The sequence below is a fragment of the Salmo trutta genome, chromosome 17 (assembly GCF_901001165.1).
Source record: "Salmo trutta chromosome 17, fSalTru1.1, whole genome shotgun sequence".
NCBI classification, from domain to species: Eukaryota; Metazoa; Chordata; class Actinopteri; order Salmoniformes; family Salmonidae; genus Salmo; species Salmo trutta.
This window is the reverse complement of record NC_042973.1, coordinates 39,459,394-39,483,246: the sequence shown is the minus strand read 5'-3', so window position 1 is coordinate 39,483,246 and position 23,853 is coordinate 39,459,394. Positions and strand designations below refer to the sequence as shown.

The window sequence follows — 23,853 nt, the reverse complement described above, 5'->3', positions numbered from 1 at the left end:
CTCACTTGCGCACGTACACAGTACACACACCACAATAAACATCATGCTTTAACTATCACACTGCAACCGTTCTGCTCAGTGCATCTGCTTAACACTCATAAGAAGCCTGATGTGGACTTTGGATCAGCTTTATCTTTTGTAATTTTTGACTTTAGCATGTTTGGAAAGATCAAGATCAATGACTCTGGAAATATGTCTGTGTGACTCAAATTCACCTTAATTCCAAATGAGCTCATTTTCTCTGATTGAAATATATCAAATGAAATGGTTTACAGTGATAGGACAGACAAGGAATCTGTGTACAGTTGGATAACGCAACACGTGCGAGGTCATTAATGAATGTAAGGCTTGAATTGTTTCCAAGTTGTTTTATAATCCAGACATGTGATTTCCCCCCCCCCCCCCGTTTGATCTAAATGGAGGGCGCCCCCCTCCTCCCGCTTGGACAGGGCTCACGTCCAGAGATGGTTCTGTTCTTGTTGACGCTGGCGGGGCTGCATTCTCTCACGCCGCCTCTGTGACACAGCCATTAAAATTAGCTGCACGCGGTACCATAATAGCCCACAGCTGTCACCGAGCAAGACAGGAAGGGGAAAGTCCAGCAGATCTGGAATGTTCTGACTAGGAGGGGAGGGAAGGAGAGAGGGGGCGATGGGACATGCCTACCCTGGCTCTGTCGGTACTGTATGGTGCATTCATACACAAACATCCACTGCTTTGTTTTTTTATATAACAATGACCTGGACAATTTCAGCCATATATTCCTCAAACAATCATTTCTCTCATACAATTGAAATGGCATGGCAGATGCCGCCGTAGTTAATCTACTGCTTCTGTTGGACGTGTCCTAACTGCCATTGGACTAATGTATTTTTTAGTAGCTAGTAGTGGTGTAAGGCTCTGTGTCAGGATCAGAAAGAGAATAACTACAGTCTTTCCACTTGTGCTGCTCGGAGTCTGAAAACATACTGCTGTAATGTAATGGGTTATCACCCCCAGGTCGATATGTGTTACTGTACCCTTATGACTCACTGTTATTCTGAGAAACTGTGCACGTTTTGTGCATGTGAACAACACGTTGCGTGCACTTGAGCTGGGTGTGTCGCTAATGTACACAACCTTAGACAAAATTGGACACCGGAGTCTCTCGACACTGGCAGCCCCCGACCAAAGTCACGTGTTGTTTAGTCAGCGTGAACTCAGACCCACCCAATAGTAGTAGGACAATAAACAGGATATTATGCCACAGACACCTCTGGGACTGAGCCACGGTTATGATTTGGATGTTGTGTTTATTGTGTTTGGAGGCAGGTGTTGTAGCGTGACAAAAATACGTTTTTGTGTTGTAGTGTGACAAAAGAAAAACAAGTATTTTCAAATGCTATGTTGAGCAACTGATAGGTGATTTTGTTCTGCTCAAATGCCAATTTCTGTTTCCAAAGTAATTTGGGCACATTTTTTTTTTCTCCAGTTTGAGTTATGCCAGTTGCAGGTGGCCATCATTGAAGTGAAACTGCTCTAACATAATCCTGTTAGTCACGCCTCTGGTAATGTCACTTTTTTTCATTGAATTTGAGTTACTTGAAAGTGTTCTGCTCCCACTAAGTGAAGGTTGATCCAATAAAGAGCCAATACAGAAATTGATCACCTCATTTATCTCCCACATTCATCTCCCCTTTCAAAGGGTCAGAAGAAATGCACAGGACAACAGATCAGATACCTTTCTGTTTTTCACCCCTCGCAAATCTATGGCAATTTCAAGCAGGTGTTTGCCGTTTCAAGGGAAGGATAACAGATTTTGTGGGAGGAAAATAACTCTTAACTGTAATTTGTTTAAATACATCCCCCTCGTGATGGGCTGCATATGACTTCCTATGTCATGCTGTCATGAGTAATGATGTGGTGTGGTCACATGATAGTTCATAACACCCTCAGGCCTATCAACAAAAATCTGGGATATATTCACCATAGCAAAATAGTGTTTAGCGTTTTACAACAGAAAATGAAAAACAAGCTGTTCTTGTTATTGTTTTCTTCCGTTTGGTGCCTAATGAACACGGCCCAGGCCCTCTAACTTTCTCACTGAATCTGATAACATGCTGCTGTAAGTGTACCTTTGTACAGCCGTATCCCTTCCAGTGATTGAATAAAAAGACTCCGGCTCAGATAGTTATGTTTCCCTCGCAAGCTGTCCGTCTTCAGCGATAGCTGGTGTGATACTGTAGCTCGCAGGCAAAACGCATTCACTCACATACTTTTCATCAACAGTATTTCAGGATTGGGTTAAGAATAGTTGAGGTAGGATTGCATGCAACACAAATAATACAACTGCTATTTAAGGACTTAAAAGTCAACACCATTTATTAAAAGTAAAACTGAGACCATGCTAAAAGGCTTAGAAAATGTACACGGACATCGGCAGTAGTTCTTTCTCTAATGTACATGTAAATGACGCGAAATGCTCAAGCACCAGTAATAAGGTGTCTATTGAAGATAAAACACAGATTTTGCTATTCTCAAACACTTCTCTTCGTGTATTATGTACAAAGACTCGACTACAGTATCTCTAATGCACAGTAATTACCATGTTACCACCCACCACTCATTAGCTCAAATTCTCCTCTCCTTTTCTGCTTCTGTTTTTCATGCTGCTCTAGTCTCTAGATGTGTCATAGGCAAATGCTGTCCACTACCAGCACCTAAAATGTGATTTACAATCCACCTAAGTTAATTTAGCATAAGACAACGTACACCAAACCTTTAGACAACTGATTTAACGTCTTCGCTATTGGAGAGACACTATCCAGCTAAAATAGCCATATAAACTTAGTTTCCCTCTTGGGGTGGCACTGTTCAGTTGTCTGTCTGAGTACCCCTTTACCTACCCCTCCCCAGCCCAGCCCTCCCCCAGCGGTTGCAGCAGTTTTGGTTTTGCCTGGCTGCTTGAGTCATGACTGGAGGCCACTGGTATTGTTGATAGCCTCCACATGCCTCCTCTCAGCACCAGTATGTCTCCACTCTGAGTGGTTAGTAAATGCAATAACACACCAGGCTCTACTGCTGTATTCAGTCAGGGGTTTTCCCTGATTCATACAATGATGGCATTATGTCAACAGCCCCAAATGCTACAGACACATCTATTGGCTGAAAGGAAAGATGAAATGAGTAGTCTCTTTTGCCTAAAAATACTGTATTTTGTGTAATTATAGGCTATTACAAAATATGTACCACTGTTTGTGTGATAGTCCATCATAATCAAAGGCAAGTGCTAAATATGCAATTGCAAAAAGAGAGCATAATTCCCTCACTTATGTTCCACCCTGCTCCTCACCCTCTACCGATGCAGTTAAACCATTGACTGTATATGAATGTACAAAGCCATAGATGACGTCACACCATTTATTCCTATGTGAAGACTCAACCAACGGTGCATTTGAAGCTCGGGAAATCTGTTTTAGCTTGCTAAAATGGAATCTCTTGGGGGGGATTCTCAAGACATAACATCGCAGTTCCTAATCCCAGAGGCGCAACTTCGCGTGACTTCCGGGAACGCTTGCGAAACAGACCAAGCAGACCTGTCCGGGGTTTGAGATGTCGATGAGAGAAGTGAAATTCTTCCTTAATTACTAACTTTCTCAATCTAAATCCACAACCTAGATTCGAGCAAATGTCTTATTAAGTAGTTGAACATGTTATTACTCCAACCTTGTGAAAGTGACACATTTTTGTCAAAAGCAACTTGATATCGAAGGAGTCCCTTTTGAATTGACGGCCTGCAACTGCGCAGTTCGGCCCGAGACAACCGTTAGACCCGATGAAGTCTTTCTGTGCATGAACTTCGCCATGACATCGCCTACAATGTGATCGGGGATTTTTATTGGCGAAGCAGTTTCTGCATATCTTCATACTGCGCTGTCTTTTGATAACATGCACAGTTTGAGCTACTCCAGGAAGTGATGTTGCCGGCTAGCTCAGTGCTGCCCACTCTCATTGAGTAACTCTAGTTGAAGGCCGATTGAGGTTGAAAACAATAGCATTCCCCACAGTCCTAAACAGCAGTATGATAGAAGATTATAGAGATGAATACTTGCACAGCAAGAATCGTTTTTACGACCACAGTATGAGAAAAGTGTCTTGAGTTTGCTTTAATTGTAACATAATCAACACTATTATAGATTGTATACATTCAATTGTAGTGGCATAATAAAGATTTTTGCTGAATTATTTTGAAATCTCTGACAAAAATACATTGAACATCATGGTAGATCATTCCAAAACTGACAGTTTGGTAGTTTTGAATATTTTCTTCATCTATTAGAAATACAGTATCTCATGTAGCATTGGCAACTGCGAAAAAGTTCTCCACACAGTATATAAAAGTTGTGCGAAAAGCCATTATAGAAGAAGTCAACCACCCCAAAATGTAAATATGATTGAGAACAACCAAAACACACACACTTACGCACACACCAAAGTGTTTTGTGTAATACATCTCTGTCCATTCAAGTAGAATGAGCCGAAATGTTGATTGGCTGCTCTCCGCCTTACTCTACCATCAATAGTGGTATCAGCACCATCATGGGCCTCTTTTTTTTCTACATTTCCCATCAGACCTTCTGCCAGTGCTGGAAGGAGGGTGAGCCCATCTGTAGCCCCACAAAGAACACCTGGTAGCGGTGCTTCCACATGACGAAGGCCCCCAGGGCGCACACCAGGGCCTGGGTCAGGTTCAGGGCAATCTGAAGCAGGAAGTACAACTTCAGGGTGCCTGTGACCTCTCCGCAGTCGCTGACTCCCGCGTAGGTGAAGGTCCTGGCGATTGGGTCGTGGGGGTCCAGGGTGCACACACAGTCGTCTCCCACCTCCAGGCAGCTGAAGCCGTTGGTCTGAGCATAATGGTGGCCAGAGAAGGCCATGACCAGGACAGAGAGGACCAGGCCCACTGTGCACAGGATGAAGTACAGCAGCTGGAGGAGGAGAGGAGAGGAAGTGAGCTCGTGTGTTGTAGTGTAGTAAATCATAGCATAGCTAAGCATAGTGGGGGATAAATACTTAGAGGTCATCCTTAAGGACCACTGCAGGGTCCTGTTTAGCACCAAATTATATACATTATTTGAAATAGAGGGCAGACTACCAATAACAACGATATTTCAAAGCTTTTTCTGTGTTGGAGCCTGAACATGACCCTGGTTGTCTACACTAGGGCTAAGATGACTGGAGCTCTATGTCTTTACTCAGCTTACTGTAGCACATTCAATGACTGATTGAAGTGGCTTAAGTGTTAGCAGGCCATAGTGAACCAGGTATGCCCACTCTCTAGCCATATCAGTTTCCAATCCAAATAGGTTTCTGTCTGCTAACGATTATCTCCCCTCAAAGCAGCCAATAAATACCTGCAGATCCTGGCTACCGGCCAGAGGTAGAACCTGACAGAGCAAGACTGTCTTAAAGGGGAACTTCACTTTTTAACCTCATATTCATTATGTCCAGCACAGCAGCACCATACCAGTGTTTCCGTATTTGAAAACCTAAATGTTGTCAATTAGCTTATATAAGAAAATCACCCCCTATGATGTCATCAGGGGTCATTTTCAAAAGAATTCAGTTATTTTCACACAAAAAAAACATTCTAGTTGAAAAGGACTGACTGCATTAAGTAGACAGTGTTCCTGTGAGAATCCCCTGCAGCCTCCCACTGTACCTTTATCCACATGCTGTGTACAGTCGTGGCCAAAAGTTTTGAGAATGACGCAAATATTAATTTTCACAAAGTCTGCTGCCTCAGTTTGTATGATGGCAATTTGCATATATAAAAGGTACAGGGATTGGACTGCTGGGGACTGGGGTAAAGTAATTTTCTCTGATGAATCCCCTTTCCGATTGTTTGGGGCATCCGGAAAAAAGCTTGTCCGGAGAAGACAAGGTGAGCGCTACCATCAGTCCTGTGTCAAGCCAACAGTAAAGCATCCTGAGACCATTCCTGTGTGGGGTTGCTTCTCAGCCAAGGGAGTGGGCTCACTCACAGTTTTGCCTAAGAACACAGCCATGAATAAAGAATGGTACCAACACCACATCCTCCGAGAGCAACTTCTCCCAACCATCCAGGAACAGTTTGGTGACGAACAATGCCTTTTCCAGCATGATGGAGCACCTTGTCATAAGGCAAAAGTGATACTAAGTGGCTTGGGGAACAACACATCGATATTTTGGATCCATGGCCAGGAAACTCCCCAGACCTTAATCCCATTGAGAACTTGTGGTCAATCCTCAAGAGGCGGGTGGACAAACAAAAACCCACAAATTCTGACAAACTCCACGCACTGATTATGCAAGAATGGGCTGCCATCAGTCAGGATGTGGCCCAGAAGTTAATTGACAGCATGCCAGGGCGGATTTCAGAGGTCTTGAAAAAGAAGAGTCAACACTGCAAATATTGACTCTTTGCATCAACTTCATGTAATTGTCAATAAAAGCCTTTGACACTTATGAAATGCTTGTAATTATACTTCAGTATTCCATAGTAACATCTGACAAAAATATCTAAAGACACTGAAGCAGCAAACTTTGTGAAAATTAATATTTGTCATTCTCAAAGCTTTTGGCCACGACTGTATTTGTCTTTGTACAGGTAAATGCCAAAATAAAGGAAACACTTGAGTAAATGAGGGATACAATGTCTGGTTCCTGAGTTAATTAAGCAATTAACATCCCAGCTTGCTTAAGGTCATGTATAAAAATGCCCAGTTGCCCATATTTTGCTAGAAGAAATTATCTCGGGGACTTTGAAAGAGGGCTGTCAAAGGAGTGTGTGTGTGTGTCACCAGATCTCAACCCATTTGAACACTTATGGGAGATTCTGGAGAGGCACATGAGACAGTGTTTTCCAGTACCATAAAAAAAAACACCAATGACGTAATTTCTTGTGGAAGAATAGTGTCGCATCCCTCCAATAGAGTTCCAGGCACTTGTAGAATCTATGCCAAGGCGCATTGAAACTGTTTTGGTGGCCCAACGCCTTATTAAGACACTGTTGGTGTTTCCTTTATTTTGGTAGGTGCCTGTATGTCCACATTGAGTAAACGGGGTCTAAAATACAGCTTGATAATGTGCAAGAGTGGCTTTGTGTGGTTTATGTAATTCCATTGTACAATCAAAATAACACTAGCCCTTCATCTAAATCCACAGGTTATGTAACAGAGCCCTGATTCGCACTGTATTTACACTCCGTTACATGCTGCTTATGGCATTATGTAATGTTTGATGCTTGCTTGATTTGAAATGGTGTTAAAAAAAATGTAAACAGCTGTGAAAAATGGAGAACTGAAGTACGTCATGAGATGTATTGTACTGCCAACTGCTGTACATAAATTACATAAAAAGAAGAGCATCACAGAGTCTTTCATATATCGCTGTACTCCATGTTATGTTGTTCTATGAACTTTAGGAAGACATAAAGATAATAAAAATAGGGAGAATATTTGGTTGCATACATTTACACCACTGATTGTATTACTTTTTAAATGTATTGTTCAGTTCACGTTATGTCTACTTCACATACATTTTGAGTGGAGGAAGTCGCCTTTGAAAATATTGTATTTGTACGCAGCTCAGTCACGATGGGCAAACAGTGGTATTCCTACTCTAACTGATTTGACATTCAAACTGCCTACATTGTCTGGCCAATTAAATGAGACAAGTCATGTCCAATAACTGTGCTCATCTACACATAGGCCTCCTACAGGGCCTTGCTAGTAGGCATGCTGTGCTCTGCATTTCTCTCTATACTGTACATACAGTGTCACATTCAAGGTGCAACCATACAACCCTAGTCACACCTGGGTTCAAATTGTATTTTAAATCATTTAAAATATTTTATTGAGGTTGCCTGTTGCAATGGAACTATACTGAACCAAAATATAAACACAATATGTAAAATGTCGGTCCCATGTTTCATGAGCTAAAATAAAAGATGCCAGACATTGTCCATACGCACAAAAAGCTTATTTCTCTCAAATTTTGAACACAAATGTATTTAAATCCCTGTTAGTGAGCATTTCTCCTTTGCCAAGATAATCTATCCACCTGACAGGTGTGACATATCAAGAAGCTAATTAAACAGCATGATCATTACACAGGTGCACCTTGTGCTGGGGACAATAAAAAGCCAGTTTTGTCAAACAATGCCACAGATGTCTCAAGTTTTGAGGGAGCGTGCAATTGGCATGCTGACTGCAGGAATATCCACCAGAGAATTGAATGTTAATTTCTATACCATAAGCCGCCTCTAACATCGTTTTAGAGAATTTGGCAGTACGTCCAACCGGCCTCACAATCACAGACCACGTGTAACCATGCCAGGCCTCCACATCTGGCTTCTTCACCTGCGGGATCATCTGAGACCAGCCACCCGGGGAGCTGATAAAACTGTGGGTTTGCACAACCAAATAATTTCTGCACAAACTGTCAGAAACAATCAGAAACCGTCTCAGGGAAGCTCCTCACCAGGGTCTTGACCTGACTGCAGTTCGGTGTCGTAACCGACTTCAGTGGGCAAATGCTCACTTTCGATGGCCACTGGCACGCTGGAGAAGTGTGCTCTTCACGGATGAATCCCGGTGTCCACTGTACCGAACAAATGGCAGACAGCGTGTATGGGGTTGTGTGGCTGAATGGTTTGCTGATGTCAACCTTGTGAACAGAGTACCCAATGGTGGTGGTGGGGTTGGGGTTATGGTACGGGCAGGCATAAGCTATGAACAACGAACACAATTGCATTTAGTGATGGCAATGTGAATGCACAGAGATACCGTGACCAGATCCTAAAGCCCATTGTCATGCCATTCATCCTCCGCCATCACCTCATGTTTCAGCATGATAATGCATGGCCCCAATGTCGCTAGGATCTGTACACAATTCCTGGAAGCTGAAAATGTTCCTACATACTCACCAGACATGTTACCCATTGAGCATGTTTGGAATGCTCTGGATCGACGTGTACGACAGCGTATTCCAATTCCCACCAATTTCCAGCAACTTCGCACAGCCATTGAAGAGGAGTGGGACAACATTCCACAGGCCTCAGTCAACTGCCTGATCAACTCCATGCGAAGGAGATGTGTCGCACTGCTTGAGGCAAATGGTGGCCACACCAGATACTGACTGGTTTTCTGATCCACGCCCCACTTTTTTTTTTAAGGTGTCTGTGACTCACAGATTCATATCTGTATTCCCAGTCATGTGAAATCCATAGATTAGGGCCTAATTCATTGACTGATTTCCTTATATTAAATGCTTATTAAAATCACTTAAGACAAACAATTTAGGTCACTGACGATCACGTTAACAAGAAACTGGTTGAGGGGCAGTACTCAATATCCCACTCGACAGACATCCTGCCGTTTGTCCCCTTGGTGCAACATGAACTACAGTTCCAGTTTTAAAATAATAAAATCACTTAAGTTAGTCTCTACAATGGTTAGTGGAAGGACAACAAACGTGGTCTTCCTCAAAGGGAACTTTTGAACCTTGTAAAGAGTGCCTAAGCTACTTTTTAATGTTGTCCCATTTTGTATTTTTTTTTATAGTTTGTATCTCAGTAAAATCTTTGAAATTGTTGCATGATGCATTTATATTTCTGTTCAGTGTAATAGAATAGTCACAAAGTGCAAACCTCGCCTATCTGGCACTACAGCTATTCTAAAACAAGTATTTTAAAGATTTTAAATAGTATTTGAACCCAGGTCTGCCTACAGCATGTCAATGTGGCAATCAATGTTCTCTGTGTTGTAGTATATTGGCCCTACACATTAGTCTAAATCAGATGAATTGACTCTAACTACAACCTGGTTGATTTGAATGACGGGCATGTGTTTGATAATGAATGGCATTCTCCTGTATAAACATGACTAATTGTCCCATTAGAGAGAGTTTGCCTTGGTCTCCGCTCAGTTGGACAGGAAATTTTGTCAGAGGGCATGTGGGTCTCACTTTGGCGATGAATTGCATGGAGGTCCTCTCATCTGGTACGTAAGTGATGCAGTAGAGGAGGAAGCCCAGCAAAGAGACCACACACAGCTAGAGAAACATAGAACACAGAGGAAAATGGATTTAGTGGGGGTTATTCTCTGACTTCAATGCTTTGCAAAATATACTTGTATGCTTGGTAAGTACATCATTCTCCAATGTGTACTCCAATGTGTATTTTTACAAAGGCTGCTTTGAAAAGGTGTATATACTGGTATTTAGTCCAGATCATTATGAGATGATTTTAAGACCGTAGGTGTCTTGCATGCTCATGAAAGTCTTACGGTGCATTATAACTGCATCATAATGCATTATATCTGCATGCTTTTTATTTTCTGAATGGCATATGTGTTATTGAGAAACTGAATCCATTCGGATCTGAAAAACAGATATTCATCACAGGATTTGATCTGCTGATACCAAGTGTTGCCATGGTTTTCTAACACACACACACAACACATACAAGCAAACCTCTTATCTTATTTGCAGCTGAGGGGCCTTTTCAACCCTCTTCAAGCTGTTTATCCCAAGTTCGCTATTGATATTGTGCACTTTTAGCATCATATTGTCCAAGTTGTCATCTGATAACATTATCAATGCTATGGCAAATTAAGTAGTTTTCCTCCTTTTTTTGCGATAACACACTATTGCAGTCTTGTGACTAACATGCAGCATCTAACTTAATTGTTTTCCCCAGGTTCTTAAGCAGTCAGGAATCAGAATCCTCTAGAAGGATCTTGGTGACCTCCGTGTTTGTCACCGGGTCGTGAGTCACGTGAGGACAGAATCCGAGATGGATGTACCCTGTGTGAGCTGAGATGCTTCCGATTGCACACATCTGTACACACTGTAATTAGGGCATACTGGAAGCTGAGAGAAAACAACATGTTTTTTTTCCTCTACAGAAATGCAAACATGAAGTATCTCACATAGATTACATGATTATGTTAAAGAAATGCTCACTACCATACATTGCCCTAGAAAAACAATACTAGATTAGACGGTATGGGAACCTAGTCAGGCCCCTGTGCTATCATTAGTAGGCCTCTATAGCCTTGAGGCTTAAAGGGTTCATCATTGTACTTCCTATAGATTCTATATGGAAATGCTGTGTGTTATGTAAGTTGTATTACTTCTAACCCTGTGAGACCCAAGCATAGATCCAAATTAGGAAAATGTTTTTATTACCCTTCAGAAATACACTACGTAACCAAATGTATGTGGACACCTGCTCGTCAAACATCTCATTCCAAAATCATGAGCATTAATATGGAGTTGGTCCCCCCTTTGCTGCTTTAACAGCCTCCACTCTTCTGGAAAGGCTTTCCACTAGATGTTGGAACATTGCTGCGGGGATTTTAGGCCTGGCTCGCAGTCGGGGTTCCAATTCATCCCAAAGGTGTTTGATGGGGTTGAGGTCAGGGCTCTGTGCAGGCCAGTAAAGTTCTTCCACACTGATCTCGACAAACCATCTCTGTATGGATCTCGCTTCGTGCACAGGGGCATTGCAAATTTGGAAGCACAGAATCGTCTGTAGCGTTAAGATTTCCCTTCACTGTAACTAAGGGGCTTAGCCCGAAATATGAAAAACAGCCCCAGACCATTATTCCTCCTCCACTAAACTTTACAGTTGGCATTGAGGCAGGTAGCATTCTCCTGGCATCCGCCAAACGCCGATTCGTCCGTCAGACTGCCTGTTGGTGAAGCGTGATTCATCACTCCAGAGAACCCGTTTCCAATGGCGGCAATCTTTACACCACCCCAGCTGACGTTTGGCATTGCGCATGGCTATTCTAGGCTTGTGTGCGGCTGCTCGGCCATGGAAAGCCATTTCATGAAGCTCCTGACAAACAGCTCTTGCGCTGACTAGCTTCCTGAGGTATTTTGGAACTTGATAGTGAGTGTTGCAACCGAGGACAGACGATTTTTACACGCTTCAGCACTCAGCAGTCCCATTCTGTGACCTTGTGTGGCCTACCATGTCGCAGCTGAGCCTTTGTTGCTCCTAGATGTTTCCAGTTAACAATAACAGCACTTACAGTTGACTGGGGCAGCTCTAACAGGGCAGGAATTTGATGAACTGACTTGTTGGAAAGGTGGCATCCTAGGACGGTGCCACATTGTCACATTGACCTGAGAGAGCCGTTTTTCTCTGTTTGGTTAGGTCAGGGTGTGATATGGGGTGGGCATTCTATGTCATTGTATTTATTTGTTTTGGCTGAGTATGGTTTCAATCAGAGGCAGCTGTCTATCGTTGTCTCTGATTGGGAATCATACTTAGGCAGCCCTTTTTTCCTCCTTCAGTGTGGGATCTTCTTTTTGTACAGCTCAGTATAGCCTGCAGAACGTGATGTTCGTTTTCCGTTGTTTGTTGTTTTGATTTAGTGTTCTGAGTTATAATACATATTGAACATGAGCACTTACCACGCTGCACATTGGTCTCCTTCACCTTACGAAAACCGTCACAAAAGATCCCACCACAATAAGACCAAGCAGCGTGGTATGGACCAGTGGACATGGGAGGAGATTCTGGACGGGAAAGGACCCTGGAGTCAGGCTGGGGAGTATCGCCGTCCGAGGGAGGAGATTGAGGCAGCGAGAGAGGAGGGGCAATATTACGAGGCACTATACCAACCACGGGGCAAGCACGAGAGGCAGCCCCCCAAAAAAATTGGGGGGGGGGGGCGGGGCACACGGGGAGATTGGCTAAGTCAGGGTGGAGACCTGAGCCAACTCCCTGTGCTTACCGTGGGGAGCGAGTGACTGAGCAAGCACCGTGTTATGCGGTCATGCACAATGTGTCGCCAGTGAGCATTCACAGCCCGGTGCGCTGTGTGCCAGCGCCCCGCATTTGCCGGGCTAGAGGAAGCATTCAGCCAGGAAGGGTGGTGCCAGCTCAGCGCTCCTGGTCTCCAGTACGCCTCCTCGGTCCAGGATATCCTGCGCCGGCTCCGCGCACTGTGTCGCCAGTGCGCATTCACAGCCCTGTGCCAGCGCCCCGCATTTGCCGGGCGAAAGTAAGCATCCAGCCAGGACGGGTTGTGCCAACTCTACGCTCGAGACCTCCAGTGTGCCTCCATGGCCAAGTATATCCTGTGCCTGCCCCACGTACCCGGCCTCCAGTGGGTCTATCCAGCCTGGTACGCCCTGTGCCTGCCCCACGCATCTGGCCTCTAGTGCGCCTGCCCAGTCCGGTGTGTCTTGTTCCTGCTCTCTGCACTCGCCCTGAGGTGCGTGTTACCAGTCTGGTGCCACCTGTGCCAGCCCCACGCATCAGGCCTCCAGTGCGCCTTCCCAGTCCAGAGCTTCCGGCGACAGTCCCCAGTCCGGTGAGACCTGTCCCGGCTCCACGTAAGAAGCCTCCAGTGATGATCCATGGTCCGAAGCCTCCAGTGATGATCCATGGCATGAAGCATCCAGTGATGATCCATGGCCCGGAGCCTGTAGTGATGATCCATGACACTAAGCCTCCAGTGATAATCCATGGCCGGAGCCTCCAGTGATAATCCATGGCACGAAGCCTGTAGGGATGATCCATGGCCCGGAGCCTGTAGGGATGATCCATGGCCCGGAGCCTGTAGGGATGATCCATGGCATGAAGCCTCCAGTGATAATCCATGGCCCGGAGCCTCCAGTGATGATCCATGGCACAAAGCCTCCAGTGATGATCCATGGCGCGGAGCCTGCAGTAATGATCCATGGCACGGAGCCTGCAGCGACGGCCTACAGTCCGGAACCTCCTGAAAAGGCCCACATTCCAGAACCTCCAGCGACGTTCCCCAGTCCGGAGCCTCCAGCGACGGTCTGCAGTCCAGAGCCTCCAGCGACGGTCTGCAGTCCAGAGTCTCCAGCGGCGGTCTGCAGTCCAGAGTCTCCAGCGGCGGTCTGCAGTCCAGTCTCCAGCGGCGGTCTGCAGTCCAGAGTCTCCAGCGGCGGTCTGCAGTCCAGAGTCTCCAGCGGCGGTCTGCAGTCCAGTCTCCAGCGGCGGTCTGCAGTCCAGAGCCTCTGGCAATAATCCACGGTCCGGTTCCTTCGACGACGATCCACTGTCCGGTGTTACAAAAGTGGAGGGATCAGCGGGCGGAGCGGGGGCTACGCCCCGAACCGGAGCCGCCACCATGAGTAGATGCCCACCCGGACCCTCCCCTATAGGTTCAGGTTTGCGGCCGGGAGTCCGCACCTTTGGGCGGGGGGGTCACGCCCTGACCTGAGAGAGACGTTTTTCTCTGTTTGGTTAGGTCAGGGTGTGATATGGGGTGGGCATTCTATGTCATTGTATTTCTTTGTTTTGGCTGAGTATGGTTTCCAATCAGACGCAGCTGTCTATCGTTGTCTCTGATTGGGAATCATACTTAGGCAGCCCTTTTTTCCTCCTTCAGTGTGGGATCTTGTTTTTGTACAGCTCAGTATAGCCTGCAGAACGTGATGTTCGTTTTCCGTTGTTTTGATTTAGTGTTCTGAGTTATAATAAATATTGAACATGAGCACTTACCGTGCTGCACCTTGGTCTCCTTCACCTTACGAAAACCGTCACACACATTGAAAGTTACTGAGCTCTTCAGTAAGCCATTCTACTGCCAATGTTTGTCTATGGAGAATGCATGGCCGTGTGTTCAATTTTATATACCTGTCAGCAACGGGTGTGGCTGAAATAGCCGAATCCACTCATTTAAGGGGGGAACACACTTTTGTATATATAGTGTAATTGTTTTGTATATATAGTGTAATTGTAATAGGCCTGAAAATAATCTGTTTTTTAAATTTCAAGTTTGTTAAAAAAATGCAACATTAGGCTTCAATGGTAGGAAAATGTGTGTTAATAAAAAAAGGAGAAATTCTGTTAAAATCACATCAAAATGGATGAAAAGCATTGACATATAACGAAGAAATGAAGTCCTATTTTGTCTGAAATAGCCAAATTGATCAATTCGATCATCCACATTTTTGTATTTTGCTATCAAAAACATAGATATTTTCAATATATATCAACTATTTGTTGGGTTTTGTATGCATGGAGAACATCTACTGTAGTGGAGACTTGTCATAATATTTGGTTGTCCATTCTGGATTAATGTAGAGAGAGAACCTTCTATCTTACTTCTTTACCATAAAACGAATGGTCGTCAAAGGCAGTATTCTTACCTCGTATACTACACACAAAAAAACAAACAAAAAAAGTTTTTTTGTTCTTTTGATGTGCAGAGGGGACATCAAAGTTACTCTTGAAGTATTTTGTTGTCCATATTTGCAGAATTTTGAAGGAGAACAATCTCTCTAATTTGTCTATCAATATATGAATGTGGCCCAATGGCTCAGTTTGGCGACCCTTTAATCCCAATGTTGTGTTTTTGCAACACTTACACAACTACCTCTAGCTCTGACACAGAATGTTTGTTTATCAATTCTGATTTTTTTTACATAATCACTTTATCTTAGAGAAGACAGGAACAAATATTTCTAGTCATTTACTTGCATGGATAGCCTACAACATATGCTTGCGTAGGGGGCCAGTATGGTCTTATACGAGTCGGAGGGTTTCTAATGTTTCAGAGGCTACTGATGCCACAATAATCACACAACAAATACTACTAAGAGATACATCTGGGTCTAAGGAGATGCGCTATGTAGTGTTTGACATGATTTTTGCGTTTAGGACCTGTACCGGATGCAAGTTAGGAAATATTGCATTTTTACATTGGGTCTCATACAATGTTGTTTCAACTGTTACTACTGTGCAGTAATAACAGTAGGGTATAAGGGCAATGTAAAGTAAAGTGCTACCTTCAGTTTCTTTCAGTATTATTTGCTTTATTTATCTGTAGACATTAGCAAACTAAAGGATCAGGGTAAGAGGCTACTGCCCCACACCTCAGACTGGCATTCTAGAGTTGTTGTTGTCTTGCCATGACTACAGTTGCCATGACTACAGTTGGGGGAAAGTTTGAAACTTATAGAAGGGCATGCCACGAAATGAGTGCCTTTTGCGTCCCTTTGATATTTTAAGTAGAAATTGTGCACCAATATGGAAATTTCAAATGAAGACCACACAGAGAATTCAATAAATCTGATTTTTAATATGAATAAAGGCTTGCTGAAGTGCTCAAATTCAGCATTTTGACATGTCCCTCCGTCAACCCTCTGTCAGTTCTAGGAAGGTTTTTACCCACTTAATTACAAAACCTCTCCAAGTTTCCCCATCATTGTAAAGCCCTAGTTATTTTGTTGCTTTAACAAATTCATTTCTGAAGATTAACCCTGCTACGTGAACTCTCGTCTTAATAGGGTGAAACTATTCATTTTTAAATATTTATTTCAAAAGAAACATTGAACATCTAATTGTCAAATCATAGAATAAAAGTGTGAGCTGTTCCAACTCTTTTTGGCCATTTTCTGGTGTTTTGTGGTGTAAAACTGAGTGGGTTGAGCATAAGACGCCAATCCTGTTATCAATCGCTAGACAGTCTGGAAATGTTTTAACAATAAATAAAAAATTGTGAAGCTTGCATTCAATTGCCACTCCCTGTTGCACACAACAATCTTCCATTCCCCCTGTCACAATGGGATTTATGGCTGATTTAAGAAGAAATCGTCAACCCTTTATTTGGCAATTAATATGCACTTACTATAAAAAAAAATATTTAATGGGAAAATATGTTTTTATGAATGTCATCTTTATGACAGAAAGTTAAAATGAGATGAAATCAAACGTTTCTTTTGACCAAGTTACACTCCTTAAAAGGCACCGAAGTGGTAGAATGACCTAGAAACTCTTTAAGCCAGTTAACTATTTCTAGAGGGGATCGATCTAATCAACAGTAAGAGAGTGAGGGAGCTAATGTGAAAATAACATCAAGCTAATTGGTAGCAGTCAACATGTTGACATTTAGAATGTCACCCAATTTGTTGGATGAGACTGAGGGAGGTTAACGTGGGTCATCCATCAGGAAAACAAGGCAAACAAGGCAACTTTTAACCTGAAACGGGATCATAATTGTTATTTATGGTATCATTAGTTATTCTTTTGCCTGGCCAGAAATAAAATAACGGTATATGGAAAACTACAGCCACTGTATGTCCCTGCACGGCACACTACGCTCCATATTGAATAGGGAGTACATCTGAAATCATTTCCTATGTAAAACCACATGGCACTAGTAAATGACTATGAGTCATCCTATCCATGTGTCATGTTTATCTCTGTGTCATATGAGGCGGGGAACTTTCCCAGTAAAACACAAGTTGAAACAGCTATAGAAAAGGCAGTAAAGCATGATAAACAACCCTTATTTTGAGTTTAGATGTAACTAATGTAAGATAATGTGTGAATAGAGAGATAAGACTCGGCTGATAAGTAGGTATTTGTAGATGCAGTGAGGGCAAGGTTGATGTACAGTAGGGACAAAGTCTGAGTAGAATGACGTATGGCGTACAAATTGAAGAGGTATCTTTGTGTTGAGACAAAGATGGCAATGAGGAGACAAGATGGTGATGAGGAGTACAAACGTCTGTGTGGCCATGCCATAGACATACAGTTGAAGTCGGAAGTTTACATATACCTTAGCCAAATACATTTAAACTCAGTTTTTCACAATTCCTGACATTTAATCCTGTTAAACATTCCCGGTCTTAGGTCAGTTAGGATCACCACTTTATTTTAAGAATGTGAAATGTCAGAATGATAGTAGAGAGAATAATTTATTTCAGCTTTAATTTCTTTCATCTCATTCCCAGTGGGTCAGAAGTTTACATACACTCAATTAGTATTTGGTAGCATTGCCTTTAAATTGTTTAACTTTCGGGTAGCCTTCCACAAGCTTCCCACAATAAGTTGAGTGAATTTTGGCCCATTCCTTCTGACAGAGCTGGTGTAACTGAGTCCGGTTTGTAGGCCTCCTTGCTCGCACACGCTTTTTCAGTTCTGCCCAGGGCTTTGTGATGGCCACTCAAACACCTTGACTTTGTTATCCTTAAGCCATTTTGCCACAACTTTGGAAGTATGCTTGGGGTCATTGTCCATTTGGAAGACCCATTTGCGACCAAGCTTTAACTTCCTGACTGATGTCTTGAGATGTTGCTTCAATATGTCCATATAATTTTCCTTTCTCATGATGCCATCTATTTTCTGAAGTGCACCAGTCCCTCCTGCAGCAAAGCACCCCCACAACATGATGCCGCCACTCCCGTGCTTCACGGTTGGGATGGTGTTCTTTGGCTTGCAAGCCTCCCCCTTTTTCCTCCAAACATAACGTAACGATGGGCATTATGGCCAAACAGTTCTATTTTTGTTTCATCAGACCAGAGGACATTTCTCCAAAAAGTACGATCTTTGTCCCCATGTGCAGTTGCAAACCGTAATCTGGCTTTTTTTATGGCGGTTTTGGAGCAGTGGCTTCTTCCTTGCTGAGCGGCCTTTCAGGTTATGTCGATATAGGACTCGTTTTAATGTGGATATAGATACTTTGTACCTGTTTCCTCCAGCATCTTCACAAGGTTCTTTGCTGTTGTTCTGGGATTGATTTGAACTTTTTGCACCAAAGTATGTTCATCTCTAGGAGACAGAACGCGTCTCCTTCCTGAGCGGTATGACGGCTGCGTGGTCCCATGGTGTTTATCCTTACGCACTATTGTTTGTACAGATGAACGTGGTACCTTCAAACCAACTTGCCAAAAGTATAGTTTGTAAACAAGAAATTTGTGGAGTGGTTGAAAAACGAGTTCTAATGACTCCAACCTAAGTGTATGTAAACTTCCGACTTCAACTGTACATACTGTATGTGTTTATACACATCATTAGGCCATGCATGCAGTGAAGGTAAAAGATAGGTCCATTCAGCTGCATTCTGGGGGATGAGGCAGTACAACCCAGTGTGCATTGTAGGTGAAGTGCATGGGAGACACGGTAGATAGAGTATCAGGACAACAATAGTGGCCATATTGAGAGTGCATGCATGTAGATACACAAGGTTGCATTGGGTTGTTAGACAATGAGGACGAGGATCCATGCAGTCACGTAGTGAGGTGAGTTGAAGATGGACATAGGGACCTAAGTCACTTAAGGCAAAGGCCCATGCAGCTACAACAGTGGCACAAGGCCATATTAAGTGTCCATGCATACAGAAAGACGAGGTGGGTCCATGCTTACAATGATGCCGGCCCAGTGTGGTGTCTCCCTGGCCAGAAGCGAGGGGCTGATGGTGACCATGAGGAAGGCCACGGCTGTGATGGCCACCCCCAGCAGCAGCTGCAGCAGGGCAATGAGCAGGGGGAAGCGACAGCCACAGCACTTGTGGGCATCCTCGGGCGCTGGGCCTCCCTCGTCTGCTTTCCCCCCTTTCTTCTCCTGGATGGGGGGCGCTCCTCCGATCTTCTCCCCTCCTCCAGATCCCTTCTTTCCTTCTCCCATTCTTCACCTTCTGCCTTGAGATGAGACTAGGGTGTATTCTTCAGCTCCTTGGGAGGTTGTTTTCTCTTTCTCTATTCTCTTTCCTTTCCCGTTTCTTTGTCAGTGTCTTACCGTTGTGCTGTCTGTCAGTGTGCTACCCTGCTCCCTGCCACGCCCTCCGTTCCCTTCCCCTCTCTGCTCAGGGTTCCTCTCAGTATTATCCCTGCTCGGCTGCTAGGCTATTTGGAACCAGAGAAGGCTCTGAACTAATATGGAAAACATTTAGGGCAGATTCCTGGAGCGGCTCCGGGCGCCACATATAGCAGAGCAGCAGCACACTGTGAAGTAAAAGAGGAGGAAAGTGGGGGGCAGAGAAGACACAAGGGGGGACTCCAACACACGATCAGAAGCACCACTGTGAACAGACAATTGCATAGAAAATGAAGAAAGCTTGTTTTAATATGAAATAAAAAAGCAAGTTCAGTAGCAGTTGGGCCTATGGGTTAAAGGAAGATTGGCACAGAGGACGTCACCAACGTCATTCTCGAATGAGAGTGGTTGGATCACTGTTGTCTACACCATTTCACGGCCAAGTGCTGGAAGTCAAAGTCACATGATTTAGTGGAAGAAGTAATGTGATCGGGAGACATGTGAAGGCATTACTATAGCTCTGATCCTCTATTAAAATGATCAAAACATGGATTAATTGGTCCAATTACAGTTCAGCCTCTAGGGTATATAAGGAATTTGGGGGGTATTTTATTAAATAGCTATGCCAAAGTAATGGAATAAGTCATTACATATTATTATATGGTTTCAGAGAAACCAGGGCCAGAAGATTTTCCCAGACGTCATGTGACTTGACCAGGAAAAACTCTTGGGATTATACCCTATGGAATCCAGCATTTTTATCTGGTCAGGTCACATGGTTAAGGAAAACTCATATGGCCCTAAGATATTGGTTACCTATCCCAGAAAGTTAATACACAGCTAGCACATAACTTTCTGAGAACCATGTGTTTCTTAGCTGGGAATTTCAGTAGTTATGTATCTAATTAGCATAATAAAGAAATCCCCATGAAAATTGATCAGTTTAAGCTAGAGATATCAGTTTGCATTGGATGTGTCTCAATCCACCGCATTCGCCTAAGTCGCCCTTCCGCATCTGCGGTAAAAGGTGACAGAGCTAGAGCAGTGCTTGTCAGACCATGAGACATCCCGAAAATCGGTCTTCTCACAAAATCGTTTGAATGGTTTGTGAAAAGAGGACTCTCACGAACACAATGGTGTTCTCCGATTTGCTCTACAACCCCTACAAGTGTCTTGGGACTCGTCTGAAGTCGGTTCAGCCGATCTGTCAAATTCTGTCTGTAGCGTCCAAACAGTTTGGGCTACACACTAATATGACCCCTCTGTGGAAAGATGAGAATCTCCTATTTGTCAGTTGTTTTGCTCTAGGATTCCCACAGATTCCTCACAAGATTCATCTGAAGGTCCCCTGGTACCAGTTGAAAAAATGAATGGAAGTATACAGTGCATTTGGAAAGTATTCAGACCCCTTCACTTTTTCCACATTTTGTTACGTTACAGCCTTATTATAAAATTGATTAAATCATGTTTTCCCCTCATCAATCTACATACAATACCCCATGCTGACAAATCAAAAACAGGTTTGTATAGATTTTTACAAATGTATTCAAAATAAAAAACTGAAATAATACATTTACATAAGTATTCCGACCCTTTACTCAGCACTTTGTTGAAGCACCTTTGGCAGCAAATACAGCCTTGAGTCTTCTTGGGTATGACGCTACAGGCTTGGCACACCTGTATTTGAGGAGTTTCCCCCATTCTTCTCTGCATATCCTCTCAAGCTCTGTCAGGTTGGATGGGGAGCGTCGCTGCACAGCTATTTTCAGGTTATCTCCACAGATGTTCGATCGGGTTCAAGTCCGGGCTCTGGCTGGGCCACTCAAGGACATTCAGAGACTTGTCCCGAAGTCACTCCTATGTTGTCTTGGCTGTGTACTTAGGGTCGTTGTCCTGTTGGAAGGTGAACCTTCTCCCCAGTCTGTGGTCCTGATTGCTCTGGAGCAAGTTTTCATCAAGGATCTCTCTGTACTTTGCTCTGTTCATCTTTCCCTCGATCCTGACTAGTCTCCTAGTCCCTGCCATTTAAAAGAAATCCCCACAGCATGATGCTGCCACCGCCATGCTTCATCTTAGGGATGGTGCCAGGTTTCCTCCAGACGTGATGCTTGGCATTCAGGCCAAAGAGTTCAATCTTGGTTTCATCAGACCAGAGAATATTGTTTCTAATGTTCTGAGAGTCCTTTAAATTCCTTTTGGCAAACTCTAAGTGGGCTGTCATGTGCCTTTTACTGAGGAGTGGCTTCTGTCTGGTCACTCAACCATAAAGGCCTGATTGGTGCAGTGCTGCAGAGATGGTTGTCCTTCTGGAAGGTTCTCCCATCTCAACAGAGGAACTCAGGAGCTCTTTCAGAGTGACCATCGGGGGCCTCCCGGGTGGCGCAGCGGTCTAAGGCACTGCATCGCAGTGTTAGAGGCGTCGCTACCGACCCGGATTCGATCCCAGGCTGTATCGCAGCCAGCCGCGACCGGGAGACCCATGAGGCGGTGCACACTGGCCCAGTGTCGTCCGGGTTAAGGGAGGGTTTGGCTGGCTGGGATGTCCTTGTCCCATCGCGCTCTAGTGACTCCTTGTGTCGGGCTGGGTGCATGCACACTGACTTCGGTCAACAGCTGTACGGTGTTTCCTCCGACACATTGGTGCGGCTGGAATCCGGGTTTTGCGAGCAGTGCGTCAAGAAGCAGTGTGGCTAGGCAGGGTCGTGTTTCGGAGGACGCATGGCTCTCGACCTTTGCCTCTCCCCAGACCATAGGAAGTTGCAGCGATGAGACAAGACTATAACTACCAATTGGATATCATTAAAAAGTAAAAAAAAAAATATATATATATATATATATATATATATACATATATCAATATATTCATTTTTAAATAAAACATAAAAAGGGTGACCATCGGGTTCTTGGTCACCTCCCTGACTAAGGCCCTTCTCCCCTGATTGCTCAGTTTGGCCGGGTGGCCAGCTCTAGGAAGAGTCTTGGTGGTTCCAAACTTCTTCCATTTAAGAATGATGGAGGCCACTGTGTTCTTGGGAACCTTCAATGTTGCAGAAATGTTTTGGTACCCTTCCCCAGATCTGTGCCTCGACATGATCTTTTTGCTCTGATATGCACTGTCAACTGTGGGACCTTATATAGACAAGTGTGTGCCTTTCCAAATCATGTCCAATCAATTGAATTTACCACAGGTGAACTCCATTCAAGTTGTAGAAACACCTCAAAGATGATCAATGGAAACAGGATGCACCTGAGCTCAACTTGGAGTCTCATAGCAAAGGGTCTGAATACTTATGTATATAAGGTATTTCTGTTTTAGTTTTTTAATATAAATTTGCTAAAATGTATAAAAACATGTTTTTGCTTTGTCATCATGGGGTATTGTGTGTAAATGTATGAACATTTAAAAGAATATATATATTTTAGATGAAGGTTGTAACGTACCAAAATGTGAAAAAAGTTTTAAAAAGTATCTGTTGTTCCATGTTGTAAATATGTTATGCAGGTGTTTGTGTGGGCTAATAGCAATAAGCCCTGGGTGTTGCTTTGGGTTTACCACTGTCATCGTAGTTTTGCCACTAGCTCGGTTTCCATCCCGCTGCCGACAGATTTTCATGCAAATAATCTAAAATCCGCATAAGAACAATATGGGCATTTTCCCACCAGAGATGTTTCCATAAAATTAACCTGTTGCGGATAACAGGCTGTGCGCGATGACGTAGTGCACATAAAAATAACTTTTGTGTTTAAATTCCCATTTACCAAATAAAGAATGCAAGTTAAATGGTTTTGCATTGCATTTTCAACTCTACTGATGGTTTTGTCCCCACCAAAAATTGCGTTACATTGCTAATGTGCCCACTCTGGTCTTGGCACTTGCACTTTAGCCAACAGCTCGCAGATAGAGTGCGGGTAGGATAGCCTTCATGACTAGATTATTATGGACAAAAAGAGCGAGATTATTTGTATTTGTCAAACCGGAGCCAAGCATCGATGATCAAGCAGCATCGATGATCAAGCAGCATCAATGATATGTTGTGCGGTCCTTCCACTCTGACTCGGGAAAGCATGCAGTTTATTTGGCTACAGATAATATAAATGTATGAACATCACAAGGTGGTGAAAGTGCACGCGGTGATTGATGCTCCCTTCCAATAAATATCGTGAGAGACATTATGATCGATGCTTGGCTGACGTTTGACAAATAAAAATAATCTTGCTCTTTTCTTTTGTCCATAATTATTTAATCATGTACGCTATCCTTCCTGCACTGTAGGCTATCTGCCAGTTGTTGGTTAAAG

General features: G+C 43.7%; 1 protein-coding gene across 1 annotated transcript; it reads right to left on the bottom strand.

Moving 5' to 3' along the window:
- Window positions 1-2,338: 2,338 nt before the first annotated feature.
- Window positions 2,339-19,749, bottom strand: sspn (sarcospan (Kras oncogene-associated gene)). Its single transcript, XM_029696736.1, has 3 exons — window positions 19,166-19,749; window positions 9,988-10,074; window positions 2,339-4,967 (listed from the first exon to the last, which is right to left on the bottom strand). Exons 1-3 carry the CDS (start codon window positions 19,424-19,426, stop codon window positions 4,608-4,610), a joined length of 708 nt encoding a protein of 235 aa, XP_029552596.1. The 5' UTR covers window positions 19,427-19,749; the 3' UTR covers window positions 2,339-4,607.
- Window positions 19,750-23,853: the final 4,104 nt, after the last annotated feature.